We start from the raw sequence: 27,787 nt of genomic DNA on the forward strand, positions 1-27,787 counted from the left end.
AAGGCACCTGTGGGAACACAGCACCACCTCATTCTGCACCGTCAGGAGCAAACAGTAGATTCCCCGCCTCAGGAGTGGGCCAGCGTGCTTCTGAGCTGAGCGGTCTGGAGTCCGGGGAAGTAGCATCAGCGCTGACCTGGTGCTAGGATTACAGAGCAGAGGTTTGAAGTTCTAGTTCTGGGTTGGTAGGTGATTCACTGAGCATATCACTTGACCTTGTCATCCCTTCTCTTCCTAATTTCGGGACCAAGACACCTGCTTCTCTCCTGAGGGTAGTAAAGAACTACAGAGAGCTGCAGGAAATGAATGACACCAGAAAAGGGGCAGGCCAGCCAAGAAGTCCCCACAACCAGTAATCCCCCCTCGCCTCTCTCAAATTCTGAAGGCTCCCTTGGACCTGCATCTTCCTACCCACATCATGGCAGCCCCAGAACCTCGCAAGTTTTCATTCCTATCCCTCCCCTGCCTGTAATTTCCTTTGGGGTAATAGTAAGAGAAGGAGCTCTGGAGTAGGGCTTCTATTTGAATCTCAGTTCTACTATTCACCATGACTGTGTATAAGTTATCCTAACTTTCTGAGCCTCTGTTTTTCCACCTGTAAAGTGGAGACAATAATATCTACCTTCCAAGGCTGTTGAAAATTATATGGGATAATTTATGTAAAATACCTGGTGTCGTGCCAGGTCCATTACAGGCAATCCATATACAGTATATTAGTCTCTCCCTTCTTCACCTGTTTTCCAGGTTGGGAGGTAGTCACACAGCTGTACCAATCAGGTAAGCATATATAACTACAAATAAAAAAACAAAACAAAAAAAACCATTATCAAAATATTTATAATATTTGTGGATCTAAGTATATGTAGTCCTGTGCTTGAAGAGCGAGTTAAAGTAATCACAAATTAATGTAGGTTTTAAAAATCTGCATACAGGGACTTCCCTGGTGGTGAAGTGGATAAGGCTCCACGCTCCCAATGCAGGGCACCCGGGTTCGATCCCTGCTCAGGGAACTAGATCCTACATGTATGCCTCAGCTAACAGTTCCCATGCCACAACTAAGGAGCCTGTGAGCCACAACTAAGGAGCCCACCTGCCGCAACTAAGACCCACTTCAACCAAATAAATAAATATTTTTTAAAAATCTGCATACACCTGATTTGACAGCCTAAGTATTACACCTGCTAGGAGGCATCTGAATTTAGCAATCATGTCGGGCTTCCCTGGTGGCACAGTGGTTACGAATCCGCCTGCCAATGCAGGGGACACAGGTTTGAGCCCTGGTCTGGGAAGATCCCACATGCCGCGGAGCAACTAAGCCCGTGCGCAACAACTACTGAGCCTGCGCTCTAGAGCCCGCAAGCCACAACTACCGAAGCCTGCACGCCTAGAGCCCGTGCTCCACAACAAGAGAAGTTACTGCAGTGGGAAGCCCGCGCACCACAACCAGAGAAAGCCCACACACCGGACAGAAGAGTAGCCCCCGCTCACTGCAACCAGAGAAAGCCAGTGTGCAGCAACAAAGACCCAACACAGCCAAAAATAAATAAAATAAATAAATTTTTAGAAAAAGAAAAAACAATCATGTCGAGGAAGGGAGATTTAGACGTGGTGGATCAAAGAGCATAATGCTGTGAATAAAGGTACAAAAACAGATAGAATGCTATAATAAATAGTGATATAATTAATTAGTTAATTAATTAACCTCTGTTTCTAAATTCCTCAACTCCTTCTAGCTGGTTCCATTGATACCACCTATCTGCTGGCTCAGTCTTCACCCAGGTCCTGAACCCATCTTGACAGAGGCAGTAAGGAGATCAGTAGTGATCAATAGTCTCAGTTCCCCTCTCCCCTTCCTCTCACCATCCTCCCCAGTTTGAGAGGACAAAACCTCGATCCATTTTCACAAGGCATGTCTGGTTACCCGTGCTATGGATCCAAGCACTCTCAAATCTGGGGTCCCATCCTGAATCCATCCTCACGGGTGGATAGGATCTTACTGTTCTCTCTGCCTAAATCAATCCTCCTTCATGAGATTAGAACTTTGCTCTATACTCTGGTTACTGAGGTTCTGCTACAAATGGGAAGACATCTCCCCCCAGGTAAACACCCCTGCCGGCCTAGAGCCTGAATCACAGCCATCACCCCATCCCTGCTCTATTTCATGTCTACCCACACACCCCGGGACCTCTTGCCCATGTGCTCTGTTCACGCCACCAAAAACCCAAGTTGCTTATTCTTGCCTGCATTTGACTCTATAACCGAACTGTCCATCTTTACCTACCGTCTACCTCTGCAACCTAGTTAATCTCACATCTCTTGCTCAGACAATTGGTCGTAAAGCTGATGAAAATTACGAGAAAAAAGTCACCAATGGATAAAGGCAACATGGAGATCACTCTTGGCCATAGAAAGAGTAGTGTCAGGGCAGCAGCAGAGCCAGAAAGTGGTGTGGTTCAGGGAATAAATAGAAAGTGAGGATGTGGAGAAAATGTGTTTAGGTAGCTTTTCTAAGATGTTTAGCTAAGAATGAGAAGACTAAGATAAGGAGTTCAGGGAGAGCTCTTTTTTTTTTTTTTTGCGGTACGCGGGCCTCTCACTGTTGTGGCCTCTCCCGATGCGGAGCACAGGCTCCGGACGCGCAGGCTCAGCGGCCATGGCTCACGGGCCCAGCCGCTCCGCGGCATGTGGGATCTTCCCGGAACGGGGCACGAACCCGCGTCCCCTGAATCGGCAGGCGGACTCTCAACCACTGCGCCACCAGGGAAGCCCCCAGGGAAGCCCCCAGGGAGAGCTCTTATAGGTGGTTTGTTTGGAAACTTAGGGCTCCAGCAAGATGAGGGAGGGAACCAGCAACATCCCAGCATGAGGTAATCTTTTATTCTAAAAACAAAACAAATCAAACTTTGAGCCCGAGAGGCATGTTCTAAGCCTGAATATATGACAAAGCCTAATACACACACACACACACACACACCTACCCAGACACACTCACACACAATGACACTGAAAAATAGGGAGAAAGATTAATAGAACACGTAAATATCCTATAAATAAAACATATATTTAGGAATTTAATATAAAGAAGTCAGCATGAAAAAAACAAGCAGATTCTCAAACTTGGTCTGTACATTAGAATTTTTAGTGAGCTTCTAAAAAAATACTCATACTATGGTGCTGGAGCTCACCCCCCACCCTGGAAGACACCATGATGATTATGAATCCAATAGATTATGCTTTCACCTACCAGCACTGAGAAAAGGAAGAGTGTCTCCATGCTTCCCAGGAGATACTAAACTATACCTGATATTGAGAAGTACTGAGATAGATTACGCATTACATGAATTACGCATAATATGCATATTATGGGTTACTCATTTGGCAAAAATACTTTAGATCCTTGCTTCATCCCTATGTAAAAATAAATTTTAGTTGGAAAAATGACTGTATGTTTTAAGAAACATAAAAAATAACAGTATAAGTTATATTGGATTGGCAAGGACTTGCTAAATTTTAAAGAAAAGATTCTTTCCAATAGAAAAAAAAAAAGAGATCAACCAATGAACAAATAAAAGCATAGAAATTTTACAGCAATAAATAAGAAAATTATTAAGATGCCAATAAATAAATGGCCATGGAAAATGAAAAACTGAAGAAAACAAATTCATCAAACCAAAATGTTTAACAAATATAGAACCACGGGGGAGTAAGATTAAAGATATTCAATTTAACTAGTAATTAAATAATACACATTAAAATAAAAACAAGACGCAATTTTTTTTTTTTTTTGCTTATCCGCTTAAGAAAAAAATGAAAGAAAGAACTTTGATGCACTGAAGAGCCTTATTAAAAAGCTCACTCTTTTTTAGTGTTTTAAGGAACCTCCATACTGTTCTCCATAGTGGCTGCACCAATTTACATTCCCACTAACAGTGCAAGAGTGTTTAAAAAAAAAAAAAGGTCTCTCTTTTTTTTTTGACAGGTTATCAAAATTTCAACATTTACGGAAACAAATTTGGCAATATGTAAATGAAGAGCCTTAATGACATTTATAATTTTGACCCAATAATTTCTCTCCTAGGAATCAATTATAAGAAGGTCTTTTTTATTTTTTATTTTTAAATATTTATTTATTTATTTTTGGGTCTCCGTTGCTGCATGTGGACTTTCTCTAGTTGGGTGAGCGGGGGCTACTGTTCGTTGCCGTGTGCGGGCTTCTCATTGCGGTGGCTTCTCTTGTTGCAGAGCACGGGCTCTAGGCATGCGGGCTTCAGTAGTTGTGGCTCGTGGGCTCTAGAGCATGGGCTCGGTAGTTGTGGCACACAGACTTAGTTGCTCCGCGGCATGTGGGATCTTTCTGGACCAGGGCTCGAACCCATGTCTCCTGCATTGGCAGGCGGATTCTTAACCACTGCACCACCAGGGAAGTCCCAGAAGATCTTTTTAAAATGGAAGATGTTTCTGAACACAGACAAACATTTTTATTGTACTGTCATCTATTTCTCTTGAAAGCAAAAATATACATTTACTTCAAAATAATCCCAGGACTTGAAGGAGAGTGGGTGGAGATGTAAAAAAACAAGAAAGACCATGTGTTTAAAAGTGTTGAATTTGGGTGATTAATACATCGGTAGCCATCTTCCCATCCTACCTACTTTTTTCTGTTTTTGTATAGATTTGAAATTTTCTACAATAAAAAAAGATAAAAATATAAACAAATTGTCATCAAAAAGAGTGTAACGGTTAATTTTTGTGTCAACTTGGCTAGGCCATGCTACCAAGATATTTGGTCAAACATTATTCTAAATGTTTCTGTGAAGGAATTTTTTAAATGAGATTAACATTTAACTCAGTGAACTTTGAGTAAAACAGATTACTGTCCATAATGTGGGTGGGCTTCATCAAATCAGCTGAAAGTCTTAATAGAAAATGACTGACCTGCCCAGAAGAAGAGGGAATTCTGCCAGCAGACTACCTTTGGATTCAAATGGCAACTCTTCCCTGGGTCTTCACCTACCCTGAAGATTTTGAACTTGCCAAGTATCCATGGATTTCATATATCTTGATAGGTTGGATAGGTAGATAGATTGATGACTGATAGATAGTGAGATAAATACACACACACACACACACACACACACACACACATACTTCTTGCTGATTCTATTTCTCTGGAGAACCCTAAGTAATACAAGGAGGGATGTTAAATTTTTATATAGCTATAGAGTGGAATACTGTAAATACATTAACTTTATGTTCATGAAAATTTTTAATAAATGGGGAATTTTAACTGGTAGCACATTAGATGATAAAAGCAGATTTTAAAAATATACATATATAAGCGAAGACCACACCAGTACTGGTTAGGGGGAAACACCCATGCAGGGGAACCCAAAAGAGAAATATATCAGAATGTTACAGCAACAATGGTGACAGTAAGATTGATTTTTTTCCTCCATTTTTTATTTTTCAGATAGTCTGAATTAAGCCTTCATTATTTTATAATAAAAAAATGAAAAGGAAGAAAGTCTGGAAGCCAGAAAAAGTTGAAAGCAGAGACATCAAAAGAAAACTGGCTGAGGGTGACAGAAAAGACGGAAGAAAAACTCTTCTTTAAAATCTTCTTCTTAACTAGTGATCAGAATTAAAGATAAGGTAGAATCAGTAGGTCAAGATTTATGGCTTCAAAGAGGGCTCTCTTGGCCTAAAGTCAAGGTGAAGCTCTAAAGTTTAGCAGGTCCTTTCTTATTGCTTGCTGGAGGCATTATCTTTCCTATCTGGGAAACAGCCAAGTTGGAACTTTCGGGAACAAAGTTAATATATCATCTTCATCAAACTGTGGTATAGTTGAAAGAACACAGGCATCAGAGATGGAGATGCACAATGGACTTATCTCAACCTTGTAAAGCCTTGGTTTTCTAATTTTTACAACTGAGATCATCATGACCACTTAGCTCAGAGGATTCTAGTGAGAATTAATAAGATTGTAAAAGTGTTCTTCAATGGTAGTAGTTATAAGTTCCTCTTCTAACAAGAATTCATGCGTGTAGCATAGTTACTTTTCAGACCAAGGGGTCCAACGTACCGTTCCTGAATAATATACTCAACTTGACGGTCTCTAACTCTGATTACTACTGGTCCACCATGATGAGCTCAAGAGAGTGTGGCTTTCCTTCAAAGCACTGGCATAACTGTGGATAAAATCCCTTTCTCCTTAACACAGGCACAACATAATGAAAGTGCCAAAAGACTTGCTAAATGTTAAAGGAGAATAGTTGGAAAATAAATTCAGTGAGCAAAAAAATGCAGAACCACTGCATGTGCGCACGCGAATATGGCGAATGTGGGTGTGGGTGAGTAGGGTGTGTAGGCATGTATTTTCTTAAATAGAAGTGAGAGATTCTTCTATAGCTGGCCCGTTGTCTTAATATAGCCCCAGTGCAGCCCAACAGCTGGCCGCATCTCAGCCATCTGTCTTTGTCCCTTTCTTCCCTGCTCTGAACTTATATGTATGAGGAAGATGCTTTGTTTTTAGACGCTTCTTTCCTTGAGGTCTTTTATATCTTCCACAACAAAGGCCAGAAAGGCACACTCCCAGGCTTCCGCTACCTTTCAGTTTTTATTACAGGTCTCAGAAGTATAGCCCAATGCATTTCTGAAACCCAATACACCCATTTCTGCTACTAATTAGCTGTGTACTCGCGAGCAAATTACTTAATTTCTCTTAAATCTCATTTTTTTCATCTGTTAAACTGGGTTCACAGTATTATCTAGCTCCAAGAGTCGCTGTAAGAATTAAACGATCCTTAGAACAATATATAGCACATAGCAACCAGTAGCTATTATTAATTATTCCTATAATAATTATAGAAATAAAAATATTCCTATAATAATAACTATTATTATTCAAATTATGATATCTTCAAATGACCTATCCTTCTGTATGAGATTTCATACCAATATCATGACATCATAACACAATTAGAATACTCATATGTCTGTGTATCATAGGAATAAGAAAATTATTTCCTGAAATCTAAATTTAATGTATTCTTAGAGTAAATATTACCAGGCTTCTACTACAATTTTCTCACCTTCCTTCTGTGAAGTACCTGATTTTTTCAAATCTTAAATTTTCTACTTCCGTGTTCTTTTTTATAAATTGCTTCATAGTTTTTAAATTTAAAACGTCACATACTGACAATACAAGTGGATAAAACTGACTGGATTCCCTTAGCCCGGCTCTAACCCCTTCCCAGAGTTAAGCCAGTGCGGCTGAAGTAGCTTTTTAAAAGTTTCAACGCCCGAGATGCATCGATTAAGTCAGAATCAGAGTCTCTGGGAATGGGAACAAAGTACTGGGATCTGCTAAAGCTCTGAAGGTTAATTCCAGTATGCAACCAAGTTTGGGAACTCTGCCTTAAACCAGCATTACCTTCCTTTCTTACTTAATACAGAGGAAATTCATCAGGCTCTAATTTAATAGATAAGGTTCTGGGACTTCCCTGGTGGCACAGTGGTTAAAGAATCCGCCTGCCAGTGCAGGGCACACAGGTTCGAGCCCTGGTCCGGGAAGACCCCACATGCGGTGGAGCAACTAAGCCCGTGTGCCACAACTACTGAGCTTGCGCTCTAGAGCCCGCAAGCCACAACTACTGAAGCCCGCACGCCTTGAGCCCGTGCTCCACAACAAGAGAAGCCACCGCAATGAGTAGCCCGCGCATCGCAAGTAGAGAAAGCTCGTGTGCAGCAACGAAGACCCAACGCAGCCAAAAATGAAAAATATATATTTATTTCTAAAAATATATAAGGTTCTTTCAATTTTTTCATCTTTATTGGAGTATAATTGCTTTACAATGTTGTATTAGCTTCTGCTGTACAACAAAGTGAATCAGCTATACGTATACATATATCCCAATATCCCTTCCCTCGTGAACCTCCCTCCCACCTTCCCTATCCAACCACTCTAGGTCATCACAGAGCACCGAGCTGATCACCCTGAATAGATAAGGCTCTAAATTGGCAACTATGTTTTAGTACTCTCTCTTTCTCTCTCTTTGGCCAAATATTATCATTCCCCTGTGTGTTTTTTTGTTTGTTTGTTTTGTTTTTTGTTTTTTTTGTGGTACGCGGGCCTCTCACTGTTGTGGCCTCTCCCGTTGCGGAGCACAGGCTCCGGACGCGCAGGCTCAGCGGCCATGGCTCACGGGCCCAGCCGCTCCGCGGCATGTGGGATCTTCCCGGACCGGGGCACGAACCCTCGTCCCCTGCGTCGGCAGGTGGGCTCTCAACCACTGCGCCACCAGGGAAGCCCTCCCTTGTGTTTTAATTCCTAATCTATAACATAATATATTGTCATCCTTACCTAACCAAAGACATTCTGACAAATGACATAAAACATATGAGAGGACACTTACAGTTTTAGAATAAAAGGATTTCAAAATCATGTTCCACCCTCCCACACCCAACACACACACACACACACACACACACACACACACACACACCCCACAGGTAAAGCTTTCCTACAGTAATAACTTGGGGATCCGTTAAGCTTTGTTAAGGTATTCCAGAGAACTTCAAGCCAACTCTGCTCATTGCCCTATCATTTATTAGTCATACTTTTTCTCATATATCACTACTAATAATCTTTAGGGAGACAAAGGTTAATGCATCTTAAAAAAGGTGATATGAGATTCACCTAGGAGAAAAATCTGATATCGAATGAATTTTAAATAACGCTATATCTGTACCAGCGTGGATGCCAGTATAATGAGGCCCTGGCATTAATCTTCAGGCTTCGGCTGCCTTCTGCCCTGGAATTCACCATATTTTCCTCACCCAGATTATTTCTCAATAGAAAGTTCTAGGAGAAACGTACAGTAAAAGGGAAGAAACCTCTCCTAATACAGGCAAAGGAGTCACGAGATCTAAGTAATGATTCTGGGTCAGCAAGTTCTTGTGTGTGACCTTAAACAAGTCAATTAACATCTCTTTGTCAAAGGGTTGTATGTAAAGCACCAAGAAATAATATGTAAAGAGTAAAAATACAAAGCATTATAATTATTTATTCATATCCAATGGAGAATATTCAAGAAAGCAGAACTATGATGAAACCAAGTATGTATAAAATATATTTACATAGTAGAAGAGAATTCAGAAGTGTAAAACCAGAGAAAGGTAGACAACAGGGTTTTTCTCTATCCTTCTAAGTAGGGAATTTAATACCTTATATCATTCCCTCAAAACGGGTATGCAATCCAGTCCTTCTGCTAGAATCTCTATTTGGTGTCTGTCAATAGATTGAGATCCACAGAAAAATCAATAACTGTAAATGCACCCCTACAAAGATGCAGAAAGCAGTTTAAAGCAGAGGGATGCAAATATTGCCTGAAATGCCCGCCACCCTCCTGGGTTCTTGATTTGTCCTGGGAATAAAAATGTGGCAGGGACATGAACTTTAAAGGTCTGCTTGATCTTACATTTTGAAATGAAAGAGCAAAAAAGATCCCAACAAAGACAGGACAAGAGAACACAGATCATGAGGTTAGCGTCTAAATTCCAGAGGAAAACCCTCAGAGTTGTTGCCTAACACATTCAACTGAACAACAAAAATATATGAAGTACTGTTCACCATCCCTTGCTCTGGTTTTTTCTCTATATATCTCTCCTAACATATTTTGGACCTTTTTCCAGGACCCAGGTAGCAAAGTTAAATTCAGGTATTGTATCCTTGGACCCACAGTATCTTTCCCTCCTTTTCCACTAAACCCAGGCTCTTTTCACGAGTGAGCAAGGAGCAGAGTTCAAACAATAAAGCAAGTGAAGCAACCTGCTGTGGACGCCACCACCCTTAACTGATATTTGTGCTCAGCACCACTTCCTCGATACTGATGTTTGCTTCCCGATACTGCCTAGTACATTTTATGGCATATAGTTAAAATGGCAAACACTTACACAGTGCTCACCATGTGTTTGGTACCGTTCTAAGCACTTTACATATCAAGAAACTGTGTCACAGAGAGGTTAAGTAACTTGCTCTAGATCACACAGCTAGTAAGCAGGGATTTGGAACCTCAACCCAGGTTGTGTGGTTTTAGAATCTGGGTTTTTACATTATACTATATACTGCTTCCATAGCAGATTCTCAAAAAACTTTTTTTTTTTTTAATTAAAATTACCTTTAGGGATTTCCCTGGTGGCGCAGTGGTTAAGAATCCGCCTGCCAATGCAGGGGACACGGGTTCAAGCCCTGGTCCGGGAAGATCCCACCTGCCGCGGAGCAACTAAGCCTGTGCCACAACGACTGAGTCTGTGCTGTAGAGCCCTGAGCCACAACTACTGAGCCTGCACGCTACAACTACTGAAGCTCGCGCGCCTAGAGCCCATGCTTTGCAACAAGAGAAGCCACCGCAATGAGAAGCCCGCGCACCGCAACGAAGAGTAGCCCCGCTCGCTGCAAGTAGAGAAAGCCTGCATGCAGCAACGAAGACCCAATGCAGCCAAAAATAAATAAGTTTATATTTTTAAAAATGACCTTTAATATTGCTTTGGGTTTTTTTTAAAAATTGAGATATAATTCACATACCATAAAATTCACCCTTTTAAAGTGTACCATTCAGTGCTTTTTAGCATTTTCAGAAGGTTGTGCAACCACACTGCTAGACTATTTTAATCCCCCACCCCAAAAAAACAACCCTGTACCGGTAGCAGTCACTCCCCAATGCCCACCTCCCCGCTCCAAGTCCCTAGGCAATCACTAATCTATTTTCCGTCTTTAAAGGTTCGCCTATTTGGGATATTTCATATAAATTGAATCATACAATTTGAGACCTTCTTTCACTTAGCAAGTTTTCAAGTTTCATCCATTGTATTAGTGAGGGTTCTCTGAGAAACAGAACCAACAGCATATATAGAGAAAGACATACATAAGAGGAGATTTATTATAGGAATTGGCTCACAAGGCTGTGGAGGCCAAGACGTCCCACAGTCTGCCATCTGCAAGCTGGGGAACCAGGAAATCTGGGGCTATAATTCAATCCGAGGCTGGAGGCCTGAAAACAGGGGTCCCAGAGTCTGAAGTCCATATTTCTCCTTATGCCAATAACGCATGTCTTAATTACTGCAGCTGTGTAGTACGTTTAAAAATGATTAAGTCTGGAGAATTCCCTGGCGGTCCAGTGGTTAGGATTCAGCGCTTTCACTTCTGAGGACCTGGGTTCAATTCAATCCCTGGTCGAGGAACTAAGATCCCACAAGCCGTGCAGCGTGGCCAAAAAAAAAAAAAAAAAAAAAAATTAAAATTATGAAGTCTGAGTCCTACTACTTTGTTCACTTTTTGAAGATTGTTTGGGATACCCAAAGTCCCTTGTGTTCCCTCTTATATGAATTTTAGAATCAGCTTGACCATTTCTGAACAAAAAATCTGGAATTTCGGCAGAGACTGCATTGACTGTGTCCTTCAACTTGGGAGGACTGTTGTCTTAACAATATTAAGTCTTCCTACTCCTACAGGATGTCTTTCTGCTGATTCAGTTCTTTCATTTCTTTCAATGACATTTTGTAGTTTTCAGTATACAAGTCTCATTTATTGTTAGCATTTGCAGGTCCATGGCCTCTAAAGGTTAAATCAGAATTTGTGTATGGCTTGGTGATAACACAGAATGTTCTGTGTCTGAGAAAATCAGTTCTAAAACAGGTTGCACAGTACATGTCTCCTAGAAGCTGACCAGACATGCCTTATATAAGATAATAGAAGGCCACTGCTTATCTTTCTCATATCTGGGTAAGTACACAGACTATAGAGCGCCACATTCTGTAGCTCTCAGTGTCAGAAACCAGTTTCTTTTCTTTGACCTCCTGAGTTGGTCTCAGTTTCTTAGGTTGCCATGAATTGGCGGGACTAGAGAATGTAACAAAAGAGTCACGTCTCTAAATTGTTAGCAACATAAATGTTTCTATAAACCTAACCTACAAAAAAATCTGTTCCCTGGGCGCCCAAAATTTGTTTGATTAAGGTTGAAATAAAAGCCACAGAGGTGCAGCCTCCAATATAGCTGTTAAACTCAGGTATGAAGATATGGGGATTTCCATCTAGCACAGAGTTCTATCCCAAGGTTCAGTGAACTTTGTCTGAGCGATTGATCTCACACACTATCTAGCTCTCTATAAGCCCACAACCTGTGGTCTTGCTGATACTATCAAGTTTATATTGCCCATCTGTTTGTAGATAACCTAAGCTCATACTTTTATTTGTAAGTCAGTTTGCCTCTAGTTCCCAGTGCATTAACTCAGTGAATTAAAAATAATCAATTTTAATATCAGCCCAAGAAAAGCAGACCTAGAAAGATAAAGGTGGTGGTGATGAAGGGGAGGTGCTTTACAGATAATTGCAAAATAGCGTTTGGTTAATCTACATTTCTTTTTTTCCCAATCCTAAAAACTTGGAGTGTTCTTCAAAGTTATTTATTTATTTATTTTTGGCCATGCAGCATGTAGGATCTTAGTTCCCTGACCAGGGATTGAACCCGTGCCCCTTGCAGTGGAAGCATGGAATTTTAACCACTGGACCGCCAGGGAAGTCCCTTAAGTTATCTTCATTTTTATGATAGCAAGCCATTCAGAATAATCCATGGCTGTTTTAAGAACTTCATACTGCATGTGGAAACTAAGATCCAAGTGAAAAGGTGACTCGCCTAGGGTCAGAAAATAAATCAGAGATCTAATCAGATGTGGGACCTTCTGATCATGAATCCATTTTTAGACCATCTTAAGAGTGGAACATGGGTGAGGACAAGAAAGACAGGGCATGAAATCGAGGTCACTCGGTGTTAAGGGAGCTATTTGGGCTTCAATAAGGGACGCAAACACAGCAGGTTCAACTTTCAGTGTCAAAAAGCCATTCTACTCCCATACCATAAACCACCACTGTATCTCCTGTGCCACTACAGACACAGCTCCCTGCTAAAGAAACTATAAAAATAGAAACCCTGCCTTCCATTTCTTATCCTGCTTTACAGGTACACTGTGAGATGCAACATGAACTCCACAAATGCATTCTGAACATGTACAACAAGAAGAGCCCTTTGAAAGCAACCAAAAAAGCCCTAACCTCCATAAGTAGCTGATGAGGAAACTGAGGCACAGGATTTAGGTGTCTTCCAACAGCTAATTAGAACTTAAGCTAAGACTAGCCTTGTGTGCCTTGAATGTCCATCTGGTGTTCTTTTACTGTAATTTTCCACCCTTCCAAAGGCTGACTGGACATTTGATCTCTTCTTTAAGTTAAGTTTTGTACAGATGAGGATAAGGAGGAAGATCCTAGCTCTTAGAATTCATAACGTGCCTATAGTTTCATAGTTTCTTCTGCCTGCCAGGTCTTTGGGTTGTGTATGTATCTGGATTAACCTCTGGAAATCTACCCCATACGTTTCCAAGGTTTGAGAGACTTTACATTCCAGTTGTATTTTCCTTGCTGGCACTGCAGGGCTTTAAGAATATTCTTGTGAATATTCTGCTTATTTATCCCTCCCCCCAAACTCATTTTGATTCATACTAAGATATCAGCCCCAAGGAACACTCAAGGGGTGAGGCATTGGTACCTACCGGGAAAGACCACGGAGGTAGGAGGCAGGGCAGCTTTAGACCAGACTGGTTGGATTTGTGGAATCTGCTTATAAATCCCGTAGAAAACAAGGCAGTCAAGACAGATTTTCAGCATTCCCTCAGCTCCCCTCCCCCTTCCTTGAACCACAAGCCAAGCTTGTCACTTCTACTCAGATAAACAAATCCTTTCCTGCTGCTGTAGCCTCTAACTAGCCAGAGGCAGCACTGACTTTGGGTCTCAGCTGGAGGGGCATCGTACAGCATGTAGGCAAGGGTCAGCAGGCGACTTCCTTGTCTGGGCTAAGCTAACCCCATCTGACTTAAAAGGGACTTCGGAGAAGTTGATCCTAATGACACAAACTAGGGGTGGCTGGGTCTACAATTGGTCTTGAAAACTGATTATTGTCAGAAAAAAAATGTTTACGATCATCTTCTCTAAGCTCCAAATTATCATCTTTGGCAAATATTTTTCATCATTCAGGTGATAGCATAATATGGATATAACATAAATGGTGTCTCCCAGAGTTGTTCAACCCAACACCCCACATTTATCCAACAAAACAGTACATTTGGCTAAATCATTCAAAATGATGATCAGATGAAAACTAATAATTTTGAAGTCTTCTCCAGGAAGCTAACTGGCTTAACATATGAGTCTTATATATGTATTATTGAGATTTTTCTATGGCTACAACGTACACTTGGAAACACATTTTTTTCTTAAACTTTAGCATCTGCTACAATTTGTTCTTAGTAGGATTCTAACATAGCCTAGAATTATATACATATAATAATTTTAATTTAGATCAATGTTCTAGAAACAGCGCCATATTTCTATGTATTTTGTCACCTGACAATTTTAAGAACCACTGTTAACTATACAAAGATGGGGCAGTTTACTATGACGGAAGGTATAAGATGTTAACAGCTGTACAAGAAAAAAACTGAAGCAGATTTCCCTTTCATTTATCATTCTTGCCAGTAATTTAGTCCATGAAAGTATAAAAGTGTAGGTCCAAAAAATTCAATCACTATCTTCAAGTTGCTATGATCATGCAGTTGTCAAGAATTGGTTTTATTGAGGTGGAGTGGTCAAGAGGATGGAGTAAAAGACCCTGAGCTCGCCTCTGCTCACCAGCACACCAAAATTACAACTATTTACAGAGCAACTATAGATGAAAATGACCTGATGACTAGAAGAGAGGATTTTTCACAATCAAAGATACAGAGAAGGAACCACAATGAGATGAGTAGGAGGTGAAGAGAATGAGGAGAATGGTCTAGTCAAGCCCCATACCTGCAGCTGGGTGACCCACAGACTGGAGGTTAATAACAGCTGCAGAGGTTCTCACCAACGAGTGAGGTTCTGAGTCCCACATTGGGCTCCCAAGCCTGGGGTTCCTGCACCAGGAAGTTGAGCCCCTAGAATGCCTGGCTTTGCAGGTCAGTAGGGCTTGCATAGGGCGAGTTGCATAGGGAGAGCTGTCTTGGAAAAAGAGACTCACTCTTAAAGGGCTCACACAAAATCTCACATGCTCCAAGACCCAGTGAAGAGGCAGTAATTTTAAAGGAGCTTGGGTTAAGCTCATGTGCTGATCTTGGGGAGCCTCCCAGAGAGGCAGGAAGCAACTGGGGTTCCCTCTGGGGACATAGATGCTGACAGAAGCCATTTTGGGAACTCATTCTACTACAAGAACACTGGTGCTGGTGAAACCTAGTGGGGCAGGCACGGAGGCCTCCTTTTGTCCACCACTTCTTATAAGCAAGACTCCAGCCTCCATGACCTTCCCTGAGTTCCAAAGGGCAGATTTGAACAGTTGCTAATCTAGGAAGGTGCAGCCACGAAACCACCTGAGGAAAGGTTAAAGGGACCAGAGAAGCTCATCAAGATTAGGAGACCTGAGATGAGATTAAGGGAGAGCAGCCCTGCTCACACCCTAATCTTGTCAGAGACCCCACCTTTGAACCACTGTTGTAAAACCCTTCATCAAATCCTCTGGGGTTGAGACACACAGTTTTTCAAGGCAGAAGCCCAGTGTGTCTCCCTTTGCCTGGCAGAGTATTGAATAATAAAGCTATCCTTTTCTACTTCACCCAACACTCTGTCTCCAGGATTTGATTCGGCACCCGTGTACAGAGAGGCCAAGCTTTTGGTAACACTGGCAAGCACCGTTTTGGAATCGTTCCTCTAGCCTATTAGCACCAGGGGCTTACCTGCCCACCAGCCAGTAGGCACCAGTCCTAGGACCCCACAGGCCAAGAAACCAGCCACATGGGGGGAACCAGCCCTGGGAACTCCCCCAACTCAAGCCCCACAAGCAGTCACCCAAGGACCCAGTTCTACCCTCCAGTGGGCCAGCATCCTTCACATGAGGCAGGGCCTGAGAGCCACTGGCTGGGGGCAAGCCCCACCTACCAGCACAGCTACAGCAGTCAGCTCACCACAACAGAAGGGTCCATGCAGTCCACATAGGGGGTACCCTTAGAGCATATGGCTCTGGTGGCCAGAGGAGAGTGTGATGATGGGCCCTATAGGATGTCTCCTACATAAGCCACTTCTCCAAGATCGGGATGTATAACCAACCATATATATATATATATATATATATATATATATATATATATATAGAGAGAGAGAGAGAGAGAGAGAGAGAGAGAGAGAGAATTAGGCAAAATGAGGTGACAGAGGAATACACTCCAAATAAAGGAACAAGGTAAAACCCCAGAAAAAGAATTAAGTTAAGTGGAGGTAAGCAATATACCCAATAAAGAGTTTAGGGTAATAATCATAAAGATGCTCAATGAACTAAGGAGAAGAATGGATGAACACAGTGAGAAGTTTAACAAACAGAAAATTAAAAGAAGATCCAAAAAGAACTGAAAAATACAATAACAAAAATTAAAAATATACACTAGAAAGAATAATAGGAGATTAGATTATACAGGGAACGGATCAGCGAACTAGAAGACAGAGTAGTGGAAATCACCCAAGCCGAACAGAAAAAGGAAAAAATAATTCTTCAAAATGAGGATAATTTAAGAGGCCTTCTGGACAACTTCAAGTGTAGTAACATTCACATTTTATGGGTCCCAGAAAGAGAAAAGAAGGTAAGAGGCAGAGAAGTTATTTGAAGAAAAAAAAGCTGAAAACTTCTGTAATATGGGAAAAAAAAGGCATCCAGGTCCAGGAATCACAGAGCATCCTAAACAAAACGAACCCATAGAGTTTCACACCATGATACATTGTAATGAAGATGGTAATACTTAAAGATAAAGAGATAATCTTAAAAGAAGCAAAGGAAAAGCAACTACTATGTACAAGGGAACTCTGATGAGACTATCAGCTAACTTTTCAGCAGAAACTTTGCAGGCCAGATGGGAGTGGCAACATATATTTAAAGTGATGAAAGAAAATAATCTACAACCAAGAATACTCTTCCTGACAAGACTATCATTCAGATCTGAAAAGGAGATAAAGAGGTTTACAGACAAACAAAATCTAAAAGAGTTCAGCACCACTAAACCAGCTTTTCAAGAAATGTTAAAGGGACTTCTCTAAGCAGAAAAGAAAAAACCACAACTAGAAATATAAAAAGTATGAAAGGAAAATTCTCATTGGTAAAGGCAAATATACAGTAAAGATAGTAGATCAACCACTTACAAACCTAGTAGAAAGCTTAAAAGATGAAATTAGTAAAAGCATCTATATCCACAAAAATAGTTAAGGAATATACAAAACAAAAAGATGTAAAATATGGTGTAAATAACATGCAGTGTGTGTGTGGGGAGGGTGTTAAATGCAGGATTGTTAGAATACATTTGAACTTGAGATCATCAACTTAAATAATCATGTAAATATTTAGGTTGCTGTATTTAAACTTTATGGTAACCACAAATCAAAAATCTAAAATAGATAGACACACACACACAAAAGAAAGAAATCCAAATACAGCACTAAAGATAGTCATCAAATCACAAGGGAAGAGAGCAAATGAAGAAGAAAGGAACAAAAAAGGACAAAAACAATCCAAAAACAATTAACAAAATGGCAAAAAGTACATACCTATCGATAATTACTTTAAATGTAAATGGACTAAATGCTCCAATCAAAAGACAACGAGTGGCTGAATGGATTAAAAAGAAAACAAGACCAATATATATGCTGTCTACGAGAGACTCACTTCAGATCTAGAGACACATACAGACTGAAAGCAAGGGGATGGAAAAAGGAATTCCATGAAAATTAAAACCAAAAGAAAGCTGGGGTAGCAATACTTATATCAGACAAAATAGACTTTAAAACAAAGACTGTAACAAGAGACAAAGAAGGAAATTACATAATGATCAAGAGATCAATCCAACAAGAATATATAACAGTTGTATATATAGATGCACCTAACATAGGAGCACCTAAACGCACAAAGCAAATGTTAACAATCATAAAGGGAGAAGTTGACAATAACACAATAATAGTAGGGGAAATTTAACACCCTGCTTACATCAATGGATAGATCATCCAGACAGAAAATCAATAAGGAAACACTGGCTTAAATGATAGATTGCATCAGATAGATTTTATATATACAGAACATTCCATTCAAAAGCAGCAGAATATACATTCTTTTCAAGTGCATGTGGAACACTCTCCAGGATAGATCACATGGCAGGATGAAAAACAAGTCTCAATAAATGTTTGAAGATTGAATCATATCAAGCATCTTTTCCAACTACAACAGTATGAGACTAGAAGTCAACTACAAGAAAAAAACTGCACAAACCACAACACATGGAGGCTACAAAACATGCTGTTAAACAACCAATGGGTCACTGAGGAAATCAAAGAGGAAATCAAAAAATACCTGAGAATAAATTAAAATGGAAACACAATGATCCAAAATCAATGGGAAACAGAAAAAATAGTTCTATGAGGAAAGTTTATAGCAATATAAGCCTACCTCAGGAAACAAGAAAAATCTCAAATAAACATCCTAACCTTGCAACTAATGGAACTAGAAAAGAAAGAACAAACAAAAATCCAAAGTTAGTAGAAGGAAAAAATTATAAAGATCAAAAAGGAGATAAAGTGGGACTTCCCTGTGGTCTGGTGGTTAAGACTCCACTCTTCCACTGCAGAGGGTGTGGGTTTGATCCCTGGTCAGAGAACTAAGATCCCACATGCTGCATGGCATGGCAAAAAAGAAAGAAAGAAAGAAAATAGAGACAAAAAGGGAAAAGAGCAATGAAACTAAGAGCTGGTTCTTTGAAAAAAATAGACAAAATTCATAAACCTTCACCCAGACTCATCAAGAAACAAAGAGAGGGCCAAAATAAATAAGATTAAAAATGAAAGGGGAGAAGTAACAACCAAAAGCACAGAGATACAAAGGGTCATAAGACACTACTATGAACAATTATACACCAATGAAATGTAAAATCTAGAAGAAATGAATAAATTTCTAAAAAACATATAGAGGCCCAAGAATGAACCAGGAAGAATTAGAAAATATGAGCAGACCAATTACCGGTAATGAAATTGAATCAGTAATCAAAAAACTCCCCAAAAAAGAAAGTCTAGGATCAGACAGATTTACAGGTGAATTCTACCAAACATTTAATGAAGAATTAATGCTGTCCTTACCAAACTATTCCAAAAAATGAAGATAAAGGAATGTTTCCAAACCCATTCTACAAAGCAGGCATTACCCTAATATCAAAACCAAGCAAAGACACCACAAAAAAAGAAAACCAGAGGCCAGTATCACTAATGAACATAGATGCAAAAATCCTCAACAAAATATTAGCAAACCAAATTTAACAATATGTTAAAAGGATCATATACCATGAACAAGTAGGATTAATCGCAAGGATACAAGGATGGTTCAATATCCTCAAATCAATCAATGTGATACACCACATTAACAAATTGAAGGATAAAAATTATATGATCATCTCAATAGATGCAGAAAAATCTTTCAACAAAACTCAACATCCACTTATGACAAAAACTCTCAACAAAGTATATATAGAGGGAACATACCTCAACATAATAAAGGCCATATATGTAAGTCCACAGCTAACATCTTACTCAAAAGTGAAAAGCTGAAAGCATTTCCTCTAAGATCAGGAACAGGACAAGAATGCCCATCCTCACCACTTTTATTCAACATAGTATTGGAACTCCTGGCCATGGCAATCAAGCAAGAAAAAGAAAAAACGGAATCCAAATTTAAAAGGAAGAAGTAAAACTCTGTTTGCAGATGATGTAATATTATACAGAAAATCCTAAAGAAACCACCACAAAAACTATCAGAACCAACAAATAAAGTTTAGGATACAAAATTAAAATATAGAAATAAGTTCTGTTTCTACACACTAACAGTGAACTATCAGAAAAATAAATTAAGAAAACAATCCTATTTACAATTGCATCAACAGAATACAACACCTCAGAATAAATCTAGCCAAGGAGGTAAAAGACCTATACTCAGAAAACTATAAGTCACTGATGAAAGAAATTGAAAAGGAAACAAACAGATGAAAATATATACAATGTTCATGGATTGGAAGAATTAACACTATTAAAATGAACATACTCTTCAAGGCAATCTACAGATTCAATGTAATCCCTATCAAAATACCAATAGTATTTTTCACAGAACAAGAACAAATAATTCTAAATTTGTATGGAAGCACAAAAGACCTCAAATAGCCAAAACTATCTTGAGAAAGAACAAAGGTGGAAGTATCACACTCCCTGATTTCCATCTATACTCTAAAGCTACAGTAATCAAAACATATGGTACTGGCACAAACACAATAGGTTACTGGAACAGAATAGAGAGCCCAGAAATGAACCCATGCTTATACAGTCAATTAATCCATGATAAAGGAGGAAAAAATATACAGTGGGGAAAAGACTGCCTTTTCAATAAATGTTGTTGAGAAAACTGGACAGCACTATGCAAAAGAATCAAACTGGACTCCTTTCTTACACCATATACAAAAAAAATTCAAACTGGATTAAAGACTTAACTGTAAGAACTGAAACCATAAATTCCTAGAATAAAACATAGGTAATATATACATTTTGACATAGAAATATTTTTTGAATATGTCTCCTCAGGCAAGGGAAACAAAAGCAAAAAAGAAAACAAAACAAATGGGGCTATATCAAACTAAAACATTTTTGCACAGTGAAGGAAACTCTTAACAAAATGAAAAGGCCACCTACTAAATTGAAGAAGATATTTGCAAATGATATATCTGACAAGGGCTTAATATCCAAAATATATAAAAAACACACACTCATCAAAAAAAAATTAATAAATGGGCAGAGAACCTGAATAGAATTTTTCCAAAGAAGACATACAGGTGGCCAACATACACATGAAAAGATGCTCTTCACTAATCATCATGGAAATGTAAATCAAAACCACAGTGAGATATCAACTCACACCTATCAGAATGGCTATTCTCAAAATAACAACAAATAAACAAGTGTTGGCACAGATGTGGAGAAAAGGGAACCCTAATATACTGTTGATGAGAATGTGAGGTACAGCCGCTATGGAGAAAAGTATGGAGGTTCCTCAAAAAATTAAAACAGAACTAACATACGAGCCAGCAATTACTCTTCAGGATATTTTTCTGAAGAAAAAAATACTAATTCAAAAAGATATATGCTCATTGCCCTATCATTCATTGGTCATATTTTTTCTCCTCTCATATATCACTAATAATAATCTTTAGGGAGACAAAGGGTAATGCATGTAAAAAGAGGTGATATGAATACTGAGTGAAATAAGTCAGACAGAGAAAGACAAATATCATATGATATCACTTATACGTGGAATCCATGTATATGTGGAATCTGGTACAAATGAACTTATTTACAAAACAGAAATAGAGTCACAGGTGTAGAAAACAAGCTTATGGTTACCAAGGGGGAAAGGGGAGGAAGGATAAACTGGGAGATTGGGACTGACATATACACAAAACCATATATAAAATAGATAACTAATAAAGACCTACTGAACTCTACTCAATACTCTGTAATGACCTATGTGGGAAAGGAATCTAAAAAAGTGTGGATATATGTATATGTATAACTGATTCACTTTGCTGTACAGCAGAAACTAACACAACATTGTAGATCAATTATACTCCAATAAAAAATACTAAAAAAAGATATATGCATACCCATATTCATTGCAGCATTATTCATAAGAGCAAATGTATGGAAGTAACCTAACTGTCCATCAATAGATGAATGGATAAAGAATATGTGAGATAGATAGATAGATATACAATGGAATATTACACAGTCATAAAAAAGAATGATATCTTGCCATTTTTGACATTAATGGACCTAGAGGGCATTATGCTAAGTGAAATAAGTCAGACAGAGAAAGACAAATATCGTATGATCTCACTTATATGCGAGATCTAAAAAAACAAAGCAAATGAACAAACACAGCAAAAGAGAAATAGACTCATAGATACAGACAACAAACAGGTGGCAGCCATAGGGGAGGAGGGGGGGACAACCAGTGAAGTAGGTGAGGGAGATTAAGAGGTACAAACTTCTAGTTACAAAATAAATGAGTCACTTGGATGAAATATACAACCTGGGGAAGGTAGTCAATAACACTGTAATAACTTTGTATGGTAACAGATGGTAACTAGACTTATTGTGTTGATCATTTTGTAATGTAAAGAGATACTGAATTACTATTTTGTCCACCTGGAACTAACAAAGTGTCGTAAGCCAATTACTCTTTAATTAACAAGAAAAAGAATCGGCTGTACTGGCAATTGGCTACATCAAGGCCAAGAACGATTATCATTATAAGTAAGAAAGCATATTAAGTGCAGGGGCAGACAATGCTTAAAAGCTGAGATAGAACCTAGACTGATGAGGGTTAAAGAAAGCATGAGCATCAGGAAATCCTTCTGTTCCCTGAAATCTCTCGCTTAGGAAGGGGCCTTCACGGCGTTATATAGCTGGAGTCTACACCGCCCAGTTCAGCTAGCGTTGTAGGCAGGGGAACGTTGTGGAGAAGGCCACCTGAGCTGAGGGGGGTAAGACTAACTTTAGGAAATGAGGCTGAAGCTAAGGCATGGATAGGAACCCTTTCACTTCATCCCCATTTTCCTTTCCTTATCCAGAGTTGACTGTCTCCTCAGCTAAATTCTAACCTATCTCCTCATGATCATTCTGGTTAGGAAACTGAGAGAAATTATGAGAAATTCCACAATAAAAGACCCAGTTTTTTAATGTGGAAGAATTCCCAAGATTTGCCAGTCTACCTCAACCCTTTATTTTCTAAGACAGAAAAAAATAAATAAATAAAACAACTAAGCACACTGAGGTAAGTACCTTGTTCTTTGCTCACAAAAAGTACCAGAGTTTAAAACAGATTTCAGATCCTTGGACTCAGGACAGGACTCTTTCCACTTTACACTATGTGTATAATATCACCTTTTTCTTTGTGTACATTAATTCCCTTCTACTTGTACTTTCCCCAGTTACAAACTGTATCCAAGAAATGATATGCTAATATAGAGCATTGAATACCCAACTTACTTATTCAGTACTTAATCAGTTTGCCTATGATTATCTGTTTCTTTCTAACCAGATAGTAATTTCCTTGAGGGCATACTCAGTTTCTTTACGTCCTTTTATTAGCACAGCCGAGAAGTAGACACAGAGCAGTAGCCTGGTGGGGAGTTAGAAGAGAAAGCATGAAAGCCTTCATGAGAACAAGAATTTGGGGACTTTGGCTATTTTCTTCCTGGCTGTACCCCTAGCACTTGGTAACAGGGCTTTTTCCGGGTGCTTTTCAGTGTGGGTGTGTTACACATTACAGTAGCTTAATGCCTTTATCACCATAACTACCGATGGCTGCAAGTAAGTAGTGGGAAGAAAGCTTGGTCTGAAATGTAGAACAACTCAGATGGGAAGAGGATTCATATCAGAAGGAGTCCACAATCACAGAAATAACAGGGAAAGATAGGAGACAACATGGGAATGAGGTTGAGGGATTGATAGAAAGGAAAAACAAATGAAGAAAAAGAGAAGACAGAGATGGGATCAATCAAGATGGTGGCGTAGGAGGAGGCGGAGCTCACTTCTCCCCCACGAACACATCAAAAATACATCTACATATGGAAGAATTCTCACTGAAAACTAACTAGAGTCTGGCAGAAAGACTCCTGTACAAACAAGGCTATAGGAAAGATCCACACATAACTGGATAAGAAGGGAAGAGAAGTGATCAGGTTAGGACCTGTGCCCCTGGAAGGGGACTCAGGGGAAAAGGAAGGTTACACAGGTGAAGACCCATGTTGGGGAGTGAGCAGTTCAAGCCACATATTGGGCATCCCCCTACACAGGGGAGATGAGCTCCCTTGGCTTGTGGGAAGACCACTGGGGCTAACAGGAGAGCTGTGGGGAGCCTGGACTCACTCATGAGGAGCGCACATGTGCTGGCTTGCCCCTGAGGCAAAGTGGAGAGGACGGAGTGAGGACTACTCCAGTGGCTGCCAGCTTTCCCGAGACAGCCTCGGCATGTGCCCCAGCCCAAGCAGAGAGAACTCTCCAGCCCCACTTACTCTGGGTCTTAGTGTGACACTGGATCTGGGGTGGCCACAGCCAGGAAGAAAGCTCAGCTGTTCAATGCAGAGGTGACCTGGGTGGGGCAGTGATCAGCTGTAAGGGGCAAAAGGGACTTGGACCCAAGGCTACTTCTGAGCAGAGCAAGGGAAACAATTGCAGGCATCTGCGCGTGCAGCATATCAGAGACAATTCAGACAAGGGTCCCGGAACAGAGGGAGGGGAAAACACACGCTTAAAGGAAACAGAGCCAGCTTGGCCCAACCCTCAGGGCTTCTGCTCCAGCAACTTGGGGTCATACCCCACCCCCAATAGGGCAGCGATGGCCACTGAGAAGAGGGGAAGTCCCGCCTCACACCAGCTCCAGCTCCAGCCCCTCCATGTCCAGCCCCACCTCCTACCAAAATGATAGCTGCCAGCACACCCTGAGGAAAGACATGATTGCATACACAGTAAATTCAGCTCTCCCACCAAAGGCACTGGGCACACATAGTCTGTACAGGGATGCTCCCACACAAGAACACCCCTTCAAGACTGCAAGAGGTAACTGTTCATAGAGTCAATACAGTCAGAGGAAGTTAAGCCAAGAAAAATAATAAATGCTGAAAAAATAAATAACAAACAGAAATAAACAATTACCAGGTAAAGAATTCAAAGCATTAGTAATAAGGATGTTAACTAAATTAAGGAAAAGAATAGATGAACACCATGGGAATTTTAACAAAGAACTAGAATATATTTTTAAAAACTCAATCAAAAATGACGAACACAATAGCAAATAAAAAACACACTAGAAGGAATGAATAGCAGACTAAGTGATACAGAAGAACACGTATGCAATCTGGAAGATAGAATAATGGAAATCACCCAATCATAACAGCAAAAAGAAAAGCAAATTTTGGGCTTCCCTGATGGCACAGTGGTTGAGAGTCTGCCTGCCGATGCAGGGGACACGGGTTCGTGCCCCGGTCTGGGAAGATCCCACATGCCACGGAGCGGCTGGGCCCGTGAGCCATGGCCGCTGAGCCTGCGCGTCCGGAGCCTGTGCTCCGCAACGGGAGAGGCCACAACAGTGAGAGGCGCGCGTACCGCAAAAAAAAAAAAAAAAGAAAAGCAAATTTTAATAAATGAAATCAATCTAAGAGATCTCTGGGATAACATTAAGTGCACCAATATTTTCATTAAAGGGGTTATCAAAGGAGAAGACAGAGGGAAGGGGATCAAAACTCATTTATAATCACTTCAAAAAGAATAAAATACCTAGGAATAAACCTACCTAAGGAGGCAGAAGAACTGTACTCTGAAAACTATAAGACACTGAAAGAAACTGAAGATGACACAGACAGATGGAGAGATATATCCTGTTCCTGGATTGGAAGAATTAATATTGTTAAAATGACTGTGCTACCCAAGGCAACCTACAGATTCAATGCAATCTCTATTAAAATATCAATGGTATTTTTCACAGAACCAGAACAAATACTTAAGAAAGTTGTATGGAAACACAAAAGACTCCAAATAACCAAAACAATCTTGAGAAAGAAGAGCACAGCTAGAGGAATCACTCTCCCTGACTTCAGACTAGACTACAAAGCTACAGTAATCAAAATAGCACAGTACTGGCATAAAACCATACACATAGATCAATAGAACAGAATAGAAAGCAGAAATAAACCCACGCATTTATGGTCAATTAATCTACAACAGAGGAAGCAAGAATATGCAACAGAGAAAAGACAGTCTCTTCAACAAGTGGTGCTGGGAAAACTGGACAGCTACATAAAACAATGAGATTAGAACATTTCTTTACACCTATACAAGAATAAACTCAAAATGGTTAAAGGACCTAAATGTAAGATCTAAAACCATAAAATTCCTAAAAAAAGAACATAGGCAGAACACTCTTTGACATAAATCATAGCAATATTTTCTTGGATCAGTCTCCTAAGGCAAAAGAAATAAAAGCAAAAGTAACCAAATGGGATCTAATTAAACTTAAATGCTTTTGCACAGCAAAGGAAACCACCAACAAAACAAAAAGACAACCTATGGAATAGGAGAAAGTGTTGGCAAATGACACAATCAACAAGGGCTTAATATACAAAATATACAAAAGGCTCATCCAATTCAATATTAAAAAAAACCAAACAACCCAATCAAAAAAATGGTCAGAAGACCTGAATAGACATTTTTCCAAAGAAGACATACAGATGGCTAACAGGCAAATGAAAAGTTGCTCAACATCACTAAATCAGCAAGGAAATGCAAATCAAAACCACAATGAGATATCACCTCACACCTGTGAGAATAGCTTTAAATAACAAATGTTGGAAGGGATGTAGAGATCAGGGAACTCTCGTACACTAATGGTGAGAATGTAAATTGGTGCAGTTGCTATGGAAAACAGGATGGATGTTCCTCAAAAAATTAAACATAGGATTACCATGACCCAGCAAATCCACCCCTGGGTATATATCCGGAAACATGAAAACACTTATTTGAAAAGATACATGCACACCAATGTTCAAAACAGCATTATTTATAATAGCCAAAATATGGAAGCAACCCAAGTGGCCATCAACAGACAAATGGATAAAAAAAGACATATATACATATGTATATATAATGGAATATTACTCAGCCATAAAAAAGAATGAAATTCTGCCATTTGCAGCAACATGGATGGACCTAGAGAACAGCATGCATAGTAAAATAAGTCAGACAGAGAAAGACAAATACTGTATTCACACTTACTTGTGGAATATAAAAAATAAAACAAATGAATGTATATAGCAAAACAGAACAGACCCACAGATATAGAGGACAAAGTAGTAGTTACCAGTGGGGAGAGGGAAGGAGGAAGGAGCAAGATAGGGGTATGGGATTAAGAGATACAAACTACTTTGTATAAAATACATAAGCAACAAGGATATATTGCACAGCACAGGGGATAATAGCCATTATTTTGTAATAACTTTTAACAGAGTAAAATCTATAAAAATACTGAATCACTATGCTGTACACCTGAAACTAATAATATTGTAAATCAACTACACTTCAATAAAAAAGAAAAAGAAGACAAATTAAGAAGGAAACTGAAATTCGGTAAACGAAGAACAGCATTATCAGACTGCACGATTTTTAAGCGTGATTACAGATATTATCTCATCTCATTTAAACATCACAACAACCCCGTGAGGTAATTACGTTCTTCATTATGCATAAGAGATGAGGAACTGAAGCTGACAGCAGGGAGCCCAAGGCGGCACGTCTGAACGACTGTATTGTCCTGTGACAAGTACTGTAATTCCTGTACCTGCTTGTTTCCATATATCTCTCCTTTCCTGATGGCCTCCTCTCCAGTAATACACAGAGACCCCTCATCACTTCGCTTTCTGGCTGCCTCTGTCCTTGCCAAAATTGCTGAGGCAAGTTTAGCCTCTCCTTAAAAAAAGACAGAAGCCAAAACCCACGAGATGCTTGTTCCAAAGAAATACAGATTCATTCACCTGGTGATCGCTGTTCACATAAAATAGAAACAGGCACTCGCAACCACCCCACTTTCGGCCG

General features: G+C 39.7%; 1 protein-coding gene across 8 annotated transcripts in view; it reads right to left on the reverse strand.

Moving 5' to 3' along the window:
• The window catches only part of STYK1 (STY kinase 1), a 56,485-nt gene that overhangs the window by 28,247 nt on the left and 451 nt on the right, over positions 1–27,787 (reverse strand). For 2 of the 8 annotated variants that reach the window (XM_089920284.1, XM_089920282.1), the window contains exons 1-2: positions 669–16,187; positions 8–142 (exon numbers count right to left, since the gene is read on the reverse strand). The exons of 2 other annotated variants lie outside the window; for them this stretch is intronic. Coding sequence is in view for 1 of the 6 variants with exons in the window: in XM_089920282.1 (XP_089776408.1) it covers positions 8–32 (25 nt within the window). In the remaining 5 variants the exon portion in view is untranslated. Of the gene's footprint in view, positions 1–7; positions 143–668; positions 16,188–27,787 lie in introns of those variants that run through there. 4 more of the 8 variants (XM_022577585.3, XM_089920280.1, XM_089920279.1 and 1 more) reach the window with 4 other exon arrangements.

The sequence above is a fragment of the Delphinapterus leucas genome, chromosome 11, assembly GCF_059928025.1.
Source record: "Delphinapterus leucas isolate spDelLeu-1000000601 "Yukka" chromosome 11, BTC_Dleu_Yukka2, whole genome shotgun sequence".
In the NCBI taxonomy this organism is placed as follows: domain Eukaryota; kingdom Metazoa; phylum Chordata; class Mammalia; order Artiodactyla; family Monodontidae; genus Delphinapterus; species Delphinapterus leucas.